At 34.3% G+C, this 20,693-nt stretch overlaps 1 protein-coding gene across 2 annotated transcripts in view; it reads right to left on the bottom strand.

The window, feature by feature from the left end:
- RYR2 (ryanodine receptor 2) overlaps window positions 1-20,693 on the bottom strand; it is a 391,343-nt gene that overhangs the window by 28,746 nt on the left and 341,904 nt on the right. For both annotated transcript variants that reach the window (XM_042025322.1, XM_042025323.1), the window contains 9 exons: window positions 19,871-19,950; window positions 17,833-17,909; window positions 16,441-16,514; window positions 14,621-14,638; window positions 8,343-8,423; window positions 7,284-7,372; window positions 5,724-5,852; window positions 4,224-4,328; window positions 220-301 (listed from right to left, as the gene is read on the bottom strand). In XM_042025322.1, the coding sequence (XP_041881256.1) occupies window positions 220-301; window positions 4,224-4,328; window positions 5,724-5,852; window positions 7,284-7,372; window positions 8,343-8,423; window positions 14,621-14,638; window positions 16,441-16,514; window positions 17,833-17,909; window positions 19,871-19,950 (735 nt within the window). The remainder of the gene's footprint in view (window positions 1-219; window positions 302-4,223; window positions 4,329-5,723; window positions 5,853-7,283; window positions 7,373-8,342; window positions 8,424-14,620; window positions 14,639-16,440; window positions 16,515-17,832; window positions 17,910-19,870; window positions 19,951-20,693) is intronic.

Raw genomic sequence — 20,693 nt, 5'->3', positions numbered from 1 at the left:
GGATTTTATAAAGTTCTGGCGCTCAGAATTAATATAACCTATATCAACTACACTACCTAAATCTCCCATTCACTTTCAGACCTAAAAGATCTTGTCATAACTGAGACATGAAAGTTAAAAACACAAAGAAAAATACAGCATTCTTTCTCAAAATAAGAAAATCACAAAGGTAAAACCTTTGCTAGAACAACTGTGAAAGAGATTTCGAATTTTTACTACCTTCCAGCATAGACAGCAGCATGACAACCATATCTTTCTGAAGGTCCATTAATTCCTTCAGTAGTTCAATTTGGCTGGAATCCTAAATAACAAACACAGTATATAAATGATATATTGATTTCTTTACCATTTATTTATGTGCATGCATATTTCACCTTGTAAAAAGCAGACTTAGAAATTAAGAAGCTAGAAGTGTCAAAAATTATAGTACAGTGAAAATATATTTAATTGCTTAACTTCATACACAATCACCTATTTAGAAAGAGTAATTTAATAAAGACAAAACTGAACATGATAGAAGATTTAAAGCAATAACAGGGTATGTCAAGCTCACAGATTATGCTTCTGTGATGTTTCATGTCAGCTAAAATATTGTTGCTTTTGGTGTAAACAAGTTTTGGTGTAAACAGCTATAGGAAATTGTAAAAACAGTAGCACATAGAGCTCAAACTATAACATGATTCAAAACGAATCATTTCATTATAGGCTACTGAATTTTTGGAGGGAGAAAGAAAAGTTGAAATAAAATTTTAAAATATTTATTAATAAAGTTCCATTAGTAAATCCTTAGACGTACATTAAATTGATTTCTTAGCCATCTCTTATCTCACTGGGTTTATCAAGTTTACTATGCCACTTTCCTGGAGTCTATCTGGATAGATTTATTAATTTCTTCCTCAGTGATACACTGTTACATCATGCCATTGATAACAAATACTTGAGCACTGCTGGATTTCAGTAAGTGGCACAACAAACTCAAGGTACTTTATGGCTTGGCAGGATGCTTTGCCTTAAAAGAATTTTGATAAAGCTTATCTGCTTGGCCTGGAACCCAGTCAGGAGACAAAGCAATGCAAGTCATCTCTGGTGAGCTACTGGTGGCACCATAGCGGTATTTTTCAGTGTTGAATATGCTAAAAGGCCAGCCTGGCTTACCATCTTCAAACACACATCTGTCCCTTTGAAGCCAGACTTGACTGATAAGCTGCTAAACTGACCTAGAGGCATATGACTGCCAGCCAGCTTCTTTACACTATTAAAATCCAGGCCACTTTCATACAGTTAGATTCTTCCACAAACTTGAAGTATATGGAGTTTCTCCCGTGGATCTGGGACACCTCTCCACAGTTACTTCCCAGGGATTGAGGGAAAGAGGAAGAAGTACTCCACAAAAAGGAGTGAGATTCATCAATCTCTACGTAATGTTTCTTTTGCTAGCTTGCATATACTGCTTCCACATAGTGCACTTTGATTTTATAATTGACAAGTGTTCTTAGCTTTTATACTGTGTAGTAAGTAATTCTGGTTAAGATCTGTCTGTTCATTTGTTGTAATAAGTAACTCATCTTTTATAAATTTATCTGATCTGCCACCATTAAAAGTTACAGAACAGTGATTTAATCACACCTCTGTAATTCCTTAAATTTAAACTGTTAACAAAATCTGAAGCTAAAGAAGGATTTATCTTCATTTAAACCCCTTTCTGTGAAGGAGTTTAAATACAAAAAGGAATTCTTTCTGTTCTTCAGACTCAAAGAAAATGTTTTTATAATAAACTTTGTCTAAAGCACCCACTCCACCTTCAACAATGACAGTTTGGATCTTGGACTGAAAACCACATAATTTGGAAATATTAAGATTTTTAATTGATTTGCCCTGTAAGTTTTCATTACAAAAATTTTAACTAAAAAAGTTGTTTGCAACTCAGATATCTTTGTTCATTTGGATTGAAAATTGTGCTTTCTTTTTCTGCCTTAGGGATGTTTTTTAAGAAATATTACCATTATCATATTATTGCTTCCTGGTACAAGATAGAGAATTAAAATACAAAAAAAATACCTCAAAGTCCAAACAAAACAGTGATTTTGTTTTGCTCCTATTAAAATCTTGCTTCAAATGTTCTCCAAAAGTGCTCTGGAAACTCATGATTGAGAACAAAACCCAATTATTTAGCCTAGGCAGGCCCCTCTTACAGACAAAAGCCATAGGGCAACTCCTTGTAACTCCACTTGGCCACACTCAACACTTCTGAAAACTGGTATTTCAACAGAATATGAAAAGCTTACTTGGGGATACAAAAATGCTGCTAGCAAGGATTTTCTTGCTATTTTCTAAGTCCGTGAGAGACTTTTCTCGCTCACAGAAGAGGTAGCAGAGTTATGTAAACAACCAAACACCTGCAACCTTGAAAAGTCTTGTTTATGGTACAGTAGAAAAATATTTTGACAATGAATGTTTTAGGATTTTAGCCAATCATCCCAAGGGGTGGCTGATCCTTTGTCCAATTAGACTATGAATAAAAAAATCTATAAAAGTGTTTGTAAAATAATTAAATAAATCAATCTTGCTGCACAATTCCTGCCTGCTGGATCTTTCCTTCTCCCTATGGCTGCGGGACATGGTAATATACCCTAGGGCATTTTTTAATACTTATTGATATATTCTTGTAATCAATATAAACAAGCAAAAGAGCCGCTGTCTATTCTGGTATTTCCTGCTGGCCCTCATAAGGAGTTTCCAAAAGCCAAAAGCTTGATCTGCAAGCAAGAGGAAGACAGCATCACTATTTACAGTGATGCATTTGGAGTGATACACTTGGAGTAGACTGTGTTTCTGTCATCCCACAGAACACCACAAGTAACTCCACACATTTTGGTGGATCTTGTTGTGCAAAGCAGCTGGGCTATCTTTGAAGAGGAAGGATGAGTATCATTATTTTCTAGATTCACTAATTGAAAGATGCTGTGAAGCCACTCTGGGCACAGCTGAGACTATAAACTTGTCATTACTGTAAAAGCAAATATTGCCAATAGCCACATCGTATTTCATAATCCATGCATAGCTACCATGTGTTTGACACACTGTAAGTAACTGCTTAAATACCTCTTTCAAGTTTGCTTTGGTGGAACAGGAAGAAAGCACAATAGCCTTCACCATGGCCTACCCAAATATTGACTATTTAAAAATTCTTAAAATAACAATGTTTCAAAACCAGAACAGTATCTACAGGCACCTTTAAATGCACTTTAGTAGAAATTCAGTGCATTTCTCTTGAAAAACAGGTTTGACTGTTTGTCAAAATATGCCATTTGTGGGAAGAAGTCTTCTATTTAGCCATAAAGAATGAGGCACGTACCTGTAGCCCAAAGTCCACAAGCGTAAGCAAGCAGCCTACTTTCATCCATAAAGTTCCAAGGGCAGGGAGAATAACAATCTGGGCAAGACTACTTTAATTTATGCAAATGATACTTACATGGATACCTTCGGAGCTAAATAATGAAATCTAAGACCTCAGAGCCTTCAGAGCTGTATTTCTTAACAGTAGCTAACACTTTTACAAGCATATGACATTTTTCTCTGAAAATGTCAAATCACATAAAAAAATTAGAATCACTGCATTCAATTAAGATGTGTGATTCTTCTAAAAAGTTAAGAAGGTGAAAAATGCACTGAAAATGAAAAATTTTCACACCCTGAAGAACTGTCTGTGCCAGTCCACTCCACTATTTCTACGGCTTATGAAATGAATACTCACATCTAAAAGAAATTCACCCATTATAAGGTCTGACTACTCTCTACTAAGAGTGAGAAAAGCTTAGATGCAGACAGGTGTTGAACTAGGGTTCAATAATGATGAACTAGGGCTCAGTGCAAGAGCCATCAATGAACACGATGAGTCCCGCATAGAAGGAAACTGCAGAAAACACTGTGAGAGAATTTTGGTACAAAAGATCAGAACCGAGAGTTCTTTCTGAATATTAGTGATACGCTTTGCAGTTTCATCTACCCTGCTTTGTGCCTGTGGCCAGTAATCCAATTACAGGCGTGCTATTCACACCCACTACAGTTTTGTAGTTTACTCCCTCAATTTTAATGTAGTCTATCACTTCTGCCTTTTATTTTTCGAACTGTTGCTATTAATGACTCAAACATATTAATATGGTTTTTTCTCTTTTACAAAAATGCTAGTGACTTATAAAGGAAAAAGTAAAACAAAAATATACCTGAGACAGCTTCATCTGCATGTGGGCAAACACATGAAGGAAACCAACTACAGCATCCCACAATCTGCTGTGTGCCAGACTTTGCTGATTCCCAGTACACGGACCCTATTGTTTAGGCAACAACAACAAAAAAAAAAAAAAAAAAAGAAAAAAAGAAAACCAAAGTTTGTTTGCAAGAAATTCAACAAAAACAGGAAGAAAGATGCGTAAGTGCATAACTTGGGGCTGTCATTTAGAAGTTGCTTTAATTTTAGAAAAATTAAATCTATCTAGAATTATGTATTTAATAACACCACTGACTGTAACCAATGCTTACTTTTAATAACCATTCTGTCTGTTTTAGCCAAATCTCAATATACTAATTAAGAACCTCAAAGTGTGTATCTCCTTGTAACTTTAAACAATAAATACTAAAGGGGTACAAATCTTCAAGCTGTTTCTTTGCTATGTAGTTCTGTAAATTAGGAATAACCTTATAGAAGGTTAAAGCAAAATTCATATAAGGGATTAGAGAATCAGTCTCCTGATTTTTTTTCCCCAGTATATTGTAGAACACAGTGCTAAAAAATACTAAAAGAAAATCCTAACTTCTGGAAAACGGGAACACAAGGGCTTTTAAAGCCTCAAAGGGTAATAAATAAAATCTCTACCAGGTAAAAACACTACTTGCAATTTGAGAAATATGTATACATTAGATATATTTACACACATGCATACAAGCTGCCTCTTCTCATTTTTATTCAGTCCTATTCTACCACATTTCATCCTCATGAACTATAACATACTATTTTCATAATAATTATTTTCATCTGAATGAAAACAATATACTAGACACCTAACAGTGTAATGAGGTCCTCTCTAACTTGCTTATTATACGTAGAATCAAATTCTAATATTGTCAGCGGATTTACACAAGCAATTAATGCAGAACTAAATGACACTAAATTCTTTAGATATCCTGGAAGAACTGCTATATTTTTATTTTGACAGAATTGATCCCAATCTCATTTACTGCTGAGTCCACCTCAAGTGCTTCTCTACCGTTCTCAAATAGAAAGTGTGAATTCACTATTTCGAACATAGCATTGATGCCTTAACCTTATTCCTGACACAAAATACTATCTAATGTTATATTGACTAAGCAGCAACTATGATCTGCGCTGAAATTAGTTTTCTCAGTGGATTAAAGGTAAAGGCTTTAAAGTGGGTAACACTGCTGCAGTCTAATAAAAATTTAGAACAAAACTCTACTATCTTACATAGATGATTATTAATAATTTTAAATTTTAATATATTTATAAGATTGTAAAGAGTAGTGACAGGTATATATATATATTTGAATATTTTGCTTTCTACATAAGCAAATTCATTAAAATAATGCTGAAGAATAAATGTATCTATATTATATTTCTATTTTATATCTAGGTACTTTATATCTTCATGCCAAATGTGTGATGAATTTTATTTCAAGTTCATAACATTCTAATGAAATTAATTTACCTGGATATACTCCGTGAGAGTATTGAAAACTTGTTTTGCAACCTGGATGGCTTTGGAAAAATTTCGTTGTCCTTGTTCATCAATAACATCCTTCCCAGAATAATACCAATAGAAATCACTAATGGATTCCTAAAGAAAAAACAGTTGTGAGAAGCACAAAGAGATTGTGTGGCCAAACTGGCTCTAACAGGAAATTCACCAGTATAAGAAAAACAGTATTAGACAGTTCTAGTTCTGAAAATTATTTAGTTAATAAAGACTTTAAATGAATCACCCAGTGATTCTCAAGTACTACTTCAAGAATTGCAGTTTCATCTGAAGAGAATCAGTAAGAAAACAAATACAAGGAAAGAAATAACTTAAAAACCCCACAGCAAACCTCAAAATAAAATAAATTAAAAATTAGATGAGTTGGTATCTGCTCTTAGAAATACAACTGCCTGCATTCTGAAATGGAGTGCTCAGTAGTACTGCCATGCTGCACGCTTTTCATTAAACAATGTCTCTTTATACTGCGTTCTTGACACCTAGTCAATAGTGGGAGAAAATGTTGCTTTGTGTGCATGATTCCTCTCTCCATCTTCCCCAAAGGCTTAAAGTTTCAACCAAGTAAGCAATGGAATGAAAATCATTGTATTGTCTCTACAACCTCTACAGAATGCGTAAAGATAGAAAACAATGTTGATAGCAGCAGCAGTGTAAACAAAAAAAGAAAAAGAATTTTCAAAGTCTGGAATTCTCAGAGCAAATAAATGAATGGCTAAAGGGAACTTAACTAGATAAATATTTTTTTAAAAACTCAACAAAATATATTATCACATGCAGTGATTTTCAGAAAGAAGAGAATTATAGGTAAAAATTATGAACATTTATCACAAAATATTGTTTTCATACCATTCACATGCTTCAGTCTGGAAACAAAGTAGATTTTTTTCATTACTTTCTATTGGGTTGTGACAATGAAATGTTTTCATATTAAAAGGATTTGGCAGATAATTCAAAATACATTAGTGAAAAGGTTTTTAATCTAGCCTTCTGTGGGTTTTTTTTTTTCCTTTTGCCTTTTTTTTCCTTCCTTAGAAAATGCACTGTTCTTATGCTTCACTCCATGCCAGCCCATGAGCATTCATGCACAGAGCAGCCAGTGTTCAGCCTAAATCAGAATATGGATGAAAAAGCAGCTGGCTGAAACTGAACTTGGGCAATACAAAACTCTTCTCACTCACAGGGTAGTTTCAGTCCACACCTGGCTACCTGTACTCATGGACACCCTGAGCATGCACCGGCCTCCTGCCGCTCTCCTTGGTTAACAACCTCCACCACACTCCTGAGTATAAAGGCTGAAACCAGTCCTTCACATTTATGTCACCTTTGACTCTCCCAGTACAAAGTAACAATTCTTAAAGAACTGCAACCACTAGTGAATTTCAGCCTTTCTCTTTAGCTTGGGCTACAGGGACCAGAATAAATATGGTGACAAATAAATGTGCTCCTCTAATAAAACTTGTATAGAAGTAAGTCATTATTGTCATGTACTTACTTAGTATATAAGTTACTTACCTGAACTCTCAATAAGTAATCCACAGTAGAAATGATAATATTAACAGTTGTGTTGTTACCAGTTTGAGTTCTCAGGTAATTCTGAAAATCTAAAAATTCAAACAAAAGCTTAATTTAAAATAATTTAAGTGTTAAAACTATTTCTGAAAATTAATTCTGATTTAAGATGATCTATAAAAGTTTAGGTTAGAGGCATGGATTGGGTTTTCTTCTCTTCCTTTTTGGTTTGTTTTTTTTTTTTTGGCAATAAACCACTGCAGCAGTTTTAGCATCTTATTGCAGAGATCACATACCAGTGAACTTCTGAAGCCAGAACCTTGTTTGTATATTTCCCCTGTAAAACTTAACTTGGTGTTATTTTAATCTATTAATGACTAAAATTACATCCACATCAATGTAATTATACTTAGAATAAATTTTGTTAAGCTAAATTACATCACAAAATTATACAGATCCTGATAATTTAGTCAAAAATATGTCTAATGCCTAAAAAGGAAAACTATCCTTTTTTTTTGGTTTTTATTCACAAGAATGACAGCGAGAACACAGGGAAATATACTTAATGATAAAAATACACTTAAATTATGGATTTCAATGTGGTTTTTTATATTTAAAAGATACATTATTTCTTCAAGAAAGGTATTGTGTACATTGTAAATTCACATACAATTCTAACTGACATTAGTGGGAAACAGTGTGCACCAGAAAGCACAAACATGCCAAAGGACGATTAATATAATTTCCTCTTACATCTTCCTCTGAATCTTTCATGTCTAGAAGTCATAAACCATGTACATTTTCCTATGTAAATTTAACTTTGCTAGTAGGTCGAGATCCAAAACTCATCGTTTTGGAAACCATTGTCTTATCTACAAAGTTAGGGCTGTTAAAAAAATTAGCAACTTAATTCCACTTGAAGACTTTCCTTTCATGTACGGTCTAGCAGCTACTCCACCTTTCATAATATTTCATGAAGGCTGCCAAACCTTCAACAATTAGGGGCTTTTATCGTCAGTTACCGTCACCTTGACTTCGCTGACTGGCAATATGCCCACAAACCTGAATTGTGTCCTTCACAAAGCAACTGAAGGAAGCGGAAGAGGTCACAGGTGAACTCATCATCCTGCATCACCTTTTCTCCTGTAGAAAGGCCAGATGGAAGCAGGTTATCACAGTCTGCCCAGTAACACCCCACAGCCCCAGAAGAAAGTCTCCATAATAATATAAAGAAAGAGAGAAGGGGAGCAAAAATTTATAACCACCAATCTATCTGAAGCACCTATGACTTGTGCTTGGCAGATAGTTATTTGGTTATTAAAAAAAAAAAAATTAAATTACAAAACTTAACTTTTGATTTATAAATATGGCAGCATGAGCTTGGCAACATTTTACAAATAATCCCTGCTTTACGGTCTTGTTTGACTTCACTGGGCATGGAGGCTGTGTCACATACAAAGGTTAGGGTTGGATCAATTTGGTTTCCATTCATCACAGAAGAAGGTACTTAAAATACAGAATGAGATTTAATCAAACGAATATGAAAATCACTCCTCAAATAAACTATTAGATTCTAAAATATTCTAAAACAACCCATGAAATTTACAGCTATGTGCACTCTCAAGAACCACTTAGACTGAAATATTTGAAGATTTAGTACCTGACTGCTGCTGACACAAAGTGGACGTGTCTCCTTTGACAAAATAAAGCAATATATTTATAATTAATTAAGACCAAATGCCAAAATGCTTTACTGAATTAGGCCCTTCAGTTCATTTTTTGGTAAGCAACTAATATCCAAATGAATAAAGCTTCAAACTATTTTTTTCCCCACAGGAAACAATATACTAAAAAGCCCTCAATTAACACATAATTATTTCCAGTACATCAATACATTTAGTTAACTTTGTACAGGGACACGAGAAGAGGAGAAATAACCATTCACCCAGGAAAACAATCACAACTGGAGAAAACAGTTGTGTGGAGAAACAGTTTTCTACAGAAAAAAGGAGAACAGCTTATGAAATGACACATGAGGACAACATTGTAGGTGTTAAAACAATAAAGGCCACCTATCAAAAGTAAGAAAATCCCCATATAGAACCTTGGGAAAGTATTTTGACTATGTATGCAAAGGTGGAAGTCACAAAAACTTCTACGTTTTAAGAATATACATAATTTGAATATATACTGAGTGCTATTTCTAGACAAGAAAAGGAGGGATATAAAAATGTAAGCAAACTGCAAAAGAGTTTGGAATAATTTTTCTTTGAGGGGATATAATTTAGGCTCTACAAAGACAGTATCTTTAGAGTGTGAACAGGAGACCAGAAAAGTGAGTAAAGACATTAAAATTTAAAAAAAACCCAATTTGTAGATACATTAATTAAATTAACAATTACTTCCATGCTGTTCTATTGGTATAATTCTAATTATAATATCCAAAGTTACAGATTAATATATTACTATGATTATATTATTACTGTTTGAGCTGGATTGGCTATGATCAAGTTAATTTTCTTCATACCAGCTAGCTGAATTATAAACGGTATTTAGCATAATTTGGAATAAAAATAAACATGATCAGAAATTTAACTTTACATAAAGTCATGAGCAATTATAATTTCAAGCTAATGGATTTATCAGTCCACAGAACGTGAATTTTAAAGTTAAAAACTTCAGTACACTAGGAACAGGAATCAAAAGCATTTTGAAAACTAATATGAATATTTTAAAGTACAAAACTTCACACTTTTCTGTTGCCCTCAAGACAATGTTTGGTATTAAGGGCATGTATCACTAAGGTATATGCCAACTCAATTTCTTGTAACACAGGAAAAGATAAGATGCTTTTCCTCCTAACTCTAGACGTGGACTTAGGGCAGTGACAAGCAATACCCAATTGTTTCTCCAAGAATGAGTCAAATACTGTAAGTGACATTCCATGACATTTTTCTCCACTGCAAATATAACTACGAGGCACATAGATTTTCAGTCACAGAAGACTGAAAACCCTTTCAGCTAATTAAACAGTGAAATATAAATGACTGTTTCTGTCAGTGCTGATGAATGTATACATGCAGTATATGCCCAAGAAAGCAAAAACAGGAGATGGCTGGGCTCTTAAAAGTATATTGTTCAAAATTACATGCAGGCTCACCCCTGCGAGAGAGTTTCATATGCTGCTGACCAAATGCTATAGTATAGAAGATTTCTCAGGATTAGTTACTTTCTTCTTTTCAGTTTAACTGAACTCCTATCATGCCTAAAGTTACATGTGGGTTCACATGCTTTGTTGAACGAGGCACAAAAATGAGCATTACAGAAAGCCAAATATTTGGTGAAGCCTGTATTACACATGTAATGCATGTAGCTTGACTGCTGAGATGGCAGTGATTTTAGAAAATAAATCACCAGGAAACTTTCTTGGAAAAATCAAGCCCATGAAAGGCCCAACCATCTATTTCTTACATATTAAGGCACCACTGAATCAAAGCCATTTGTATGAATAAGACTACAGAATAAGTTACAGTTTAATAGTTTTGACCTCTATTTGTCTTGCTCTCTTAGGAAATAAGATATTCCAGAACAAGAAGGAAAACCCATCTCAAGTTAAAATATACAGATCCTGGCTTTTAGTACACTTACTGGACTTCAGGAATTTTTATTAAATAAATTACATTTTTATTATTGGAAGGGCTTGGAAGGGTCTTTTAATAAGTTCCACTGTAAATAAATCACAACAGGAACGGAAGTTATTTCAAAATTCTTCAAAATCAGAATCACAAAATCAGTGCACAAAAGCTGAAAGGTCTGTTCCTCTTAGAAGTATTTTTACATTTTAAAATGAAGAAAAAAACCCCACCTTAAATCATCTGGCCACACTAAGATTTACAATATCCTAGTTTTCAATTTTTACACCTGATCAAAAGCAGACTAGAACCAATGTTGGTATTGACAGGAATTTTAATTTTCAGATTGTACTTACTGACTGGAAGTGGTGCCTCACTGGCAACAACAGAACAGAAATAGAGATCCATTGCTTTCTATAAAATCCAGGAGAGCAACCTTTGCTGCTGTGCACATAAATTCATGCCAGTTCACACAAAGATTTGCGAGGAATGTACTTACAAACATACACACTACATATAGTATGATTTAGGCTGTTATGAAAAAACATTCTTTAATTTCTGTTGATATGAGATATATTCTGGCAAATATTTGCTTAGATGTTAAAATGCTGCCATTGCTCATGCTGTATGTAAATGGTATGGCTATACACACAAAGGCTTTAAGCCTGTAGCTTTTGCAAAATGGACAGTTTGTGTTTGTGATATACAGGAATAGAGGTATCATGTGTAGGAAACGAAAATAAAATTCAATGAAAAATTAAATACATGGCCTTTTTTTCACTGAAAGTGCATGTGTCAAATTTCAATAATTCTCTCCCTCTTTTTTGATTTTAGTTTTTAAATCCTCAGTGGAAAAGATCTGACTTCTATTGCTACTCAGAAACACAGGTTTGATAGCACATATTATAGAAATATTAAAATACTTTCAGCTTTCATACGGGAACAGGGCTCCTTTATGACGGCTGTTAAGCAAGAGCAAATCTGTCCCATGATAAAGCAAGTGAATTTATTCTTATCGCAAGATCCATACAGTATTGGGTTGGATTACAAGTGCTGCATGCCTTTCGAGTTCTCAACAATCTAATTCAAGTAAGAAATGCACTTGTTTCCTCACTGAGTGAAATTCTCTGAAGTTATTCAAGTTCCCTTTTAAATGCAAACACTGATTCAAATACAGTTTTATGAAGGTGGAAAACACCTCTCCAATGCAGGCTACAGCTGATCACACAGAATTTAAGCATCCACTTTAAGTGTGACTAGGTTGGTGAATGCCAAAAGCATATTTATTAATTCCACATTATTAATGGCTGAAAATAGCCCTGACATGAACCAACAGTACAGCTGGTTATTATATCACATGGGTACCACTCTCACTCAGATTAGTAAAAGTCCTTTAAGAGCTACTGTCTCATTCTAAAATTGTATTTTATTAAAATAAGCCTGCTGTGAACTTACAGAGAAATGAAAGAAAGCCATGATACAATATTAAAAGATCGAACATTAAAATAGAGCTTTCCTGAAAAAGGGAGAAGGGTAAAATAATCTAAGTGTAAACTTAACATCTTAAATTTTGTACTTCGTATAAGTAAGACAAGTCTCTCCAAAGGAGAAAAACATCGCACTTTCAAGATTTTTGTGACTCACAGTGAAATGGAAAGGAGTATGAGTGTTAAATGAAAAACCATTGAAAAATAGTAAGTATTTCTACATGTCTTTGATTTTGAACCCCCCTTATTGGAAAAGGAAACAGAACAATCAAAACAAAATACATACAGAAGAAACAACATTGAGTACGCCACAAAAACAAGTAAGAAACACATTTGCTAAAGAACCATCAATGTTGTTACCAGTGGGGGTTCCAGGGTTTGAAAAGGGAAGGTAGTACCAGTCAGAGGAATATCAGGACAAGGCACTTACGATGTGGACAGCACAAAGAAACAATTGGAATAGAGCAATAAATTTCACATCCATGTTGACTCAATACAGGGCTTTCTATCTATTGCTAAGGTTGACATGGGACCAGAAACAAGCACTGCACATGAGGAAAAGTTGACTTTATTCCCGTAAGTTTCAACAGTTTTTCTTTGACTTCGGGAATAATAGTTTCAGGCTTATAGGTTGCAAACTCAATGACAATTAGTCATGAATGTGCTTCTGCGGCCGATTCAGATGATATGAGAAACAGGCTAAAATGCACATTTTACATCCCATCATTTCCCTGGGAATCAATAAAATTATCTTTAATTGAGGAGTAATTAATTACTCATAGACTAAGCATCTTTTTCAAAAAAAAAACCAAAACCAAAAACAACCTGGGAGAAAATCTTTCTCATCTTTGGTACTTGCTTTGTAGTATTTACAGATGGTTATTCACAGAATTGCGGACATAAAAGCTCAAATATCCTATAAAATCTATGATACTTGGAAACTGTTCACTATAGGAGTTTCCCCACAGACACACTGGCTTGGCTTTCATAATGCTATCAGGTATTAATACAAGTACTTGTACAGCTCTTACTTAAACTACTTTTCAAATAATTGAAAAAGGTGTGCTTCATGATACAAAAAAAATATTACTTGAAGGTAGTATATTATCAACAATAATGCAACTTTGAAAAGGAAAATTACAGTCTTTTCTGGTTGGATTTGCTTTTTCTATTGCCTGGAATTTTCAGTAGCTGGATATTAATAAGTAAGAAAAGATGGTGTTAGGAAAAAATTATCCCTTTGTGCCAAGAAATCTTTGACACAGTGATTACTGTATCTTGACACTGCTACTGCTCAGTAACAAAGAAAACAAACAAAAAAACCCCATCCTAATCACTGTGCAGAATTCTGGTAAGCTGCCGAATAGAAAATTTCCACTGAGAAAACAAATAAAACAGTAGATCATCCTCCTCCCCAACATTTGGCTAATGAAAAGACATCTGCTGTGTTTGAGTTCATTGTTTCTGCTGACTGGTATACACATTTTGTACTTTGAATTCTCTTTTCACATGGTGACATGAACATCTAATGGCAACTGCTCCTACAAAGCCCTTCCTTTACTCGAAGTAAGGAACCTTTGAGGTGTAACAACCATAACACATCAAGCAGCTTTCAGAATAAGGAAGAGTCACCTGTACCACAGTACTGATCCCTCTAAATTAGCAATGCACCACCTCTTTCTTGTATCAACTCCTGACGGCATTAGATAAACCTAGCCAGTGGCAAGTCCTCTCCTTACCAACCACCCTCAAATCCTCACTGGATCCACCACTGATTTCCTGTGCTTGCACAAATCAATGCAGCAATAAAGCCACATTCAATACACAACAAAAAGGCTACAGGAGGACTAAAGCACAAGGCTTTGTGTATGTATATATTATTGTTTTTCCTTTTAACATTCATCCATCACAAATGCTGGGCTCACTAAAGAGAAAACAAATTAAAAAAACAGGAAAGAAAAGTATAAAAAAGCTTGTTGCTCTTACATCTACTGTGTCAGTCACTGAGCAAATCCTGAGAAATAGAGGCAGACCAAACTGGGGAGATTTGATATGTAAACCAAGAATTTTAGAATGAAAAACTTTAATAATAGCAGAAAAATCACACTAGTTTAGCAGTCTTACAGGAAAAATAATCTAGCAATATTCAGGAGCTGTACAGTGCTGACACAAAGCTAAGAGCAGGGAAAATAAGGAATAGGCAGTTGTTTTTAATAATTACCACGCTCATGGGTGATGACTGAGGAAGGGAGGACAGGACAATTAGTTCAAAAAAAAAGAAACAGGAAAAAAAGAAAAAAAAGTGAGAATTTGTTTTAGCAAATACAAAATATAGTTAGTATTGATTTTGCCAAAATTAGTTCTGTACTGAAAGAGAAACATCAAATAAACAGAAAATGAAAAAAAAAATCCCTCAAATGAGGAAGCACAAAAATACTCAACATCAGTAGAGTCAATTATGCAGCATTTAAAGATTTGTTTATATTTGCATGCAAAATCAATCATTTCTAGAAACAGAGGCAGAGGTCAAAAGAATAACGAGCCAATATCTTGAGAGTCTATTTCAAAATTCAACATTTTGCCTAAGTTTAGTTATGTAATAGCAGAAATGTTGTCCCAAAAACCAAAACAAAGTGCAGAATAATCTTCGGTAAAACATGAGAGTAATGGCCAAAATTTACATGCCAGGTAGCTGCAGCAGTGCTCAATTTACAATCTTGTAACCAAATTTTATCCACATGGGTTTACTTTTTTGTTTACTCATATAAGTCTAGAAATATTTAATCTATAATTTAAACTGTGGAAGCACTTTTGGAGAAGCAGAATTTTTGACTGGCCTTGAAGTAATTCAAATAAATGTAATAGTTAATGAAAAATTATTATTTAAGCAGTTGAATATTAAAGAAATAGGCCGCATAAAAGACCTACAGGCACAACAGACAATGAGATATGCAGTGTTGCTGGTATGAATTATGATCCCTCAAATGCAATAGGGATTATACAGTCAAGCTTTTTTACCTTGTGTTTAAGATAAAAACATGTTAAAAGGTTAGGTCACTGTAGGATTTAAACATAAAAATGCACTGTAAAAAATTCTGAAGATAAGGGAAGAAAATGTGCTTTGGTAGCTCTATTAAGTATGTAAGAATGAACTAAATGTATCCAGACAATCACAGTAAGGGAGTAGTAGAACTTACTGTCAAACAGAAGAAAGAAATTAACAGTGAACTGACAACACCAAGGGTGGAAAGCCAAATTCATTCAAAGTCAAAAGTAGAGTGAAAATTGTGCAATGTTTCCCCAGAGACAAACAGAAAAAAATTATTTCAAAAAAAAAGCTTTCCCAGACTTTTTTCCACACAGCAGATAGATTTCCCTCAACCTCTTATATTTAACTTATGGCTTAAGTAAATTGTGTGGTTTTCAGTTCAAGAAATCAGGTGGGAACTTTTTAATTTCATTTTATGCTGAAACTGGTTGGGGACTTCTGAAATGTTTTACATGCACAAACACTGCTGTTTGTAACTAGAATATGTTCTCAATTTTGCATGTAATGTCTTCACTTCTTCAGAATGATGAGAAAGAGTCCTCTGAGACCATTCTGAAACTCAACACATGCTAATGATTTACTGTTGAAAATGATGGATTTAGGTATGCCAATTAAATAAAAACCACTTTTAGGAATCCTGTTTTAGCTTCAGCCTCTAGATATATATTTTCAGGGTTCATGGAATCATAGACTGTCCTGAGTTGGAAGAGACCCACAAGGATCTTCACATTCTAAATCCTGGCCCCACACAGGACACCCCAAAATCACACCATGTACCTGAGAGTGTTGTCCAAACACTGCTTGAACTCTGCCAGGCTGGTGCTGTGACCACTTCCTGGGGGAGCCTGTTCCAGTGCCCAACCACCCTCTGGATGAAGAACCTGTTCCTTATACCTAACCTAAACCTCCCCTGGGTTCTTTCAAATTCAGTTTGCTTCTGCAAAATGTAAAAGAAAAAAGGTCATGGATAATTTCTGTTAAATCAGTAGTACCTGATCCCTCTTCAGTCACCATGCCAAGGCCTTCTGCTTTGTTCTGACGTTCAAATGCATTTAGGTCAAGAACACTGCAGTGAGAAAAATTACATTTGTCCTGTGATTAATTAAATATATGCAATATTTAATTTTGTATAAGTTAAAAAGGATTTGTGATTTCATTTATGTTTGCATACTAGTATTAAGAAGATACAGCCCAGTGGCTTGATATATGTCTGTTACCAGATTACAAAACTCAGATCAACAGCCCTAACTTGCTTTTGCCCTGAAACTGACCACAGAATTCAGCTCTTTATGACTGACCAAAAAAAAGGAGGAATTTATGCATTTATGATATACATACTTATTTTTAGGTGCTATAAAGAAGCCAAGTTATTGACTGCTTTTGTATTGTAGCCCAGTTCATATCAAGCAGCAAGGTCCATTAAGAAACTGTCGTTATTAGCTCCACTTAGTGGTTCTCTCCCTCCATGTTCTGAAAAACTGAAGCTGCCAAAAGGGGAAACTAACCAGATTTAAGGAATACATACCTTACATATTTCATTTGTGAACCTGCAAGGTTCTGCTTTTCAGGGCTTTGCATGTCAGCTGGACAGGGATAACTTTTGTTCATAAGCAAAAATGGTTATAAAAGTCAGATGAATATAGAACTATTGCAGCACCTCTGCTGGCAAGAAACCTCACTGGTTTCAAAATGAAACTTGGCCACAGAGAGCACTAAGAAAAAAGAATACATAATGTGATACCCTGGACATAACAAGAAGACTCAATCACCTGATCCAGGGAGCCTCTTTTAGTCCTATGTTTTATGTTCATTAAAACATTATTTATTGATATGGTTTATTCTAGGAATTACATATAAAACATTTAAACATATTTATATATGAAATCAGTATAAATCATAAATAAGCAGGAATGGAAAAAAAAGTCATAGTATCATCTCAACTTATTAAAGCACAATATTCCATTCTTTTTTCTGACTTCTAAGAAGTCCTATGGATAATTCTAACAAAGCTGGGTTTTCCCAAAATCTTTATGATTACTAAACATTGATCATTAACCTGATCTCTGCAGGATTACTGGATACCTCCAGAGTTAAGGATTTGCCTCTGAGGAATGCTCCTGGCTTTGGAGTTGTTTTCTGCCATGTCTCAGGTAGACACAAATTCCATGAACATTTTTGAAAAGAGCTTTCTTACAAAGGTAAATACATATCACAAAGATTTTCATACCATGAGCACCACCCTGTCCTTTAACCCAAATCTAGCACATCACAATCTCCAAGTGCTGTTTGCAAGAACTCTGTAGAGGATCTTTCCAGAACTATAAATCCCATGGAATAAAATATAAATGCAAAAAAATAAATTTTTCAAGTCAATACTTTCTTACCTACAGGACTGCATAAGACCAGCAAGGCTCTGAAAGAACCCCACATCCTTTTTATCTTTGAGGTAGTCAAGCATTTTCTGCAGCAAACACAAATAATTTACACAGAGAATTAATATTCATATTATGTATTAATCTAGGTAAGTTAAAACTATGTGTATTCTATATTATTAGTGATGCTGGTGTTTGGAAATATTGCTAATATTTAAGAGTCTTGCAGAGAAAAATCCAGATATCAAAACCAAAAAAGAACATTTAATCCTCATGTACTTTATAGAAAAGACCATCCATTTTGGATATGCCTTCCTAAAGCATGGAAAATAAAGATAGTAACTAAAGTCAACACAGCCAGAAGAATTTAGTGTTTAATGTAAACACTATCTTGCCACTACTAGGCTAAAAATTTATATTGACACTACTGTTTCAACACCAGACTGGGCTTTTCATAATCTCAGTTTGTTTTAAATTATTTTTGCTGCAACAGCCTGTTAGAAGTAATTTGAGCATATTTTAAAATTTGTTTTAGCTTTATTAGAATGTGTAATAACTATCTGAAAACAAATTGCATTAACAAGAATTTATTGACTGAACTCTATTCTAGAATGCAATGCATTGTTCAGCAAAGATATAGGATGATACCAGAGCACTCAGTTATGAAGAAAAACCACAATCCTAAAGTTCAATCTCAGTAGGAAAGCTACTAAAGAAGTCACGTTTTGAATGAAGTAAAATTATTTTTGCAAATAGCAAAAGTAATAGGAAAAGTAGATAATAAGTAACTTCCAAAATGGAGAGCACATAAGCAGACAGCATTAGCAAAACAGCAGCATAAACCCAAGTAGACCCAAGATTACAGAACAAGAATCAACATTATACCAATCAAAGCAAAGAACTCCAGAGGAGGATGATGATAATGACTTTTCAAAACCACTACTCCAGCTCTCCCCCCACCCATAGCATTCTTCCCAAGGAAGACATAAGAGTTGATCTTAGGACGTAAAGGAGAATTGGAAAGTTGAGCATAACACCAGAGAAAACAGGCAGAAATGAGGCAACTGAAAAACAAGAGTTCTAACTGTATTACTGATGTTTTTGTAAGTATGTAATTTAGACTAGTAGCATTTTTATCAATGTAACAATACTGATAACTGTTTCCTGCATTTTGATTTAAGACTTTAACAAATGATTTTTAAAAATAGATTGTAGGATTAAGAATTCAAATAATATTACTATGTACAAATTTCATAATTTTCCTAATTTAATATCATGACATCACGAAGAACTGGCAGTGGTTCAAGCAGATAATTGCTACACTACTTTTAGTCTTTCACATCAATTCTTGGCAACAACAGCTCCTGAAAAGGACATTATTTTGGTTGCATTCAGCTGCACTTTACTTGGGACCTTAATTGTTCTCAGTTGTCTGTATTCTTTAAACTGTACTACAATAATTTAGTAACAGCAGGTATAAACCCTTCTCAACTCAGGAATCTTCAACTCGTACAGAACACTGAGTGTACCCTGTATCAGTCTCTTCACTTTAACGGTGCAGGATTCTTGTAATATATTAGGCTTGTCCACTGGGCACCAAATTATCTTCTGATAGATTAGTCATTCAGGCTTGAGTTCTCTGCTTTTATCAGCAAGACTCTCCATCACATAAGCTAAGGACTTCTGAAGTTGTGTATCATTATTTTTGGTGAAGACCAGGGTCAGAAATTTTGCTCTACTGGCTATAGGACAATGGCAATCTCCCAAGAAAGCCCTCCCTCCCAAAGAATTCCTATAGAAGTAAATGATACAACATAAAATTTCCCCCTTATACCTGAAGTGCAAAACAAATTTCTTTTTGCCTTGTAAACAAGTAAGGAATACCCCCAAATAAGGTACTTTTCATACTATTTTATTCTAGGAACAAGATTAAGAGGATAAACAGTGTGTGACAAACAGTTACACTATGTAATGCGCTACTACAGTAATAATGACCATGGTATAATGATCTATACTGACTAGAATGCGTGGAAAGAAACTAGTACCTTACCTGTTGAACAGTAGAATTTCCTCCATTTAAGATGGCAATTCCTAGCTTTAGGGTAGCTGCAACCATTGGCCCCATCTCACCTTAAAAATATTTTAAAATGTATTTTTCGATCATATATTGAATTAAGAATGTTTTATTAATTAATTTATCCATTCAATCACTTGCAAAACCAACGTATTTTTCCTTAATCTCTTCATGAGTGCCTACAGACATAGTGTAATGTATACACAATACACAGAAAAAGCAAGATATAAGGCAGGAAAAACTGAGTTCAATGAATATATATCACGTTTCAATCACTGGAGCATCCAACAGTTGATATAAGGCTGGGCTCACAATAGTAAGCTAGCTTTCAAATTTAACATTGTCCCCTTTGCATGACAATCTAAATGGTTTTTTTCTGGTTTCTTTAAAAATTACAGTGACCCAAGAATTTAACTCTAGTAAACCAAATTTGTAATCAGGAATTTTGAAAACATCACTATTGTGGAAACAAATCACAAAAGAAAAAAATGAAAGCATAAAACCTTAGAGTAAGATGGTTTCTAAGGGAAGAAAGCCTCATTTATGCTTCTGAAATGTTTTATCAAAGTACACCAATAAAGCAGATAGTTGGAGAATGGGAAATTAAAAAAGGATTAAAGTCTACACCTACTTCAGAACTGTGCACATTCCAGAATTTGAGGGCCATTTTGTCATTCAGAGCTGCTACAGCTAAAAAGTACTTCACACCTCCTCTAAACCAGCACTAGAAAAATTAGTTATAACTACAAAAGAAACAATAGTCTCATAAAATTAGTCATTTTACTTTCCTGGATTGGCT

This window comes from Corvus kubaryi, unplaced genomic scaffold, assembly GCF_017639235.1.
Source record: "Corvus kubaryi isolate FWS band 111438036 unplaced genomic scaffold, C.kubaryi_AGA036_p1.0 37266, whole genome shotgun sequence".
Classification (NCBI taxonomy): Eukaryota; Metazoa; Chordata; class Aves; order Passeriformes; family Corvidae; genus Corvus; species Corvus kubaryi.
This window is presented reverse-complemented; position numbering and strand designations above follow the sequence as displayed.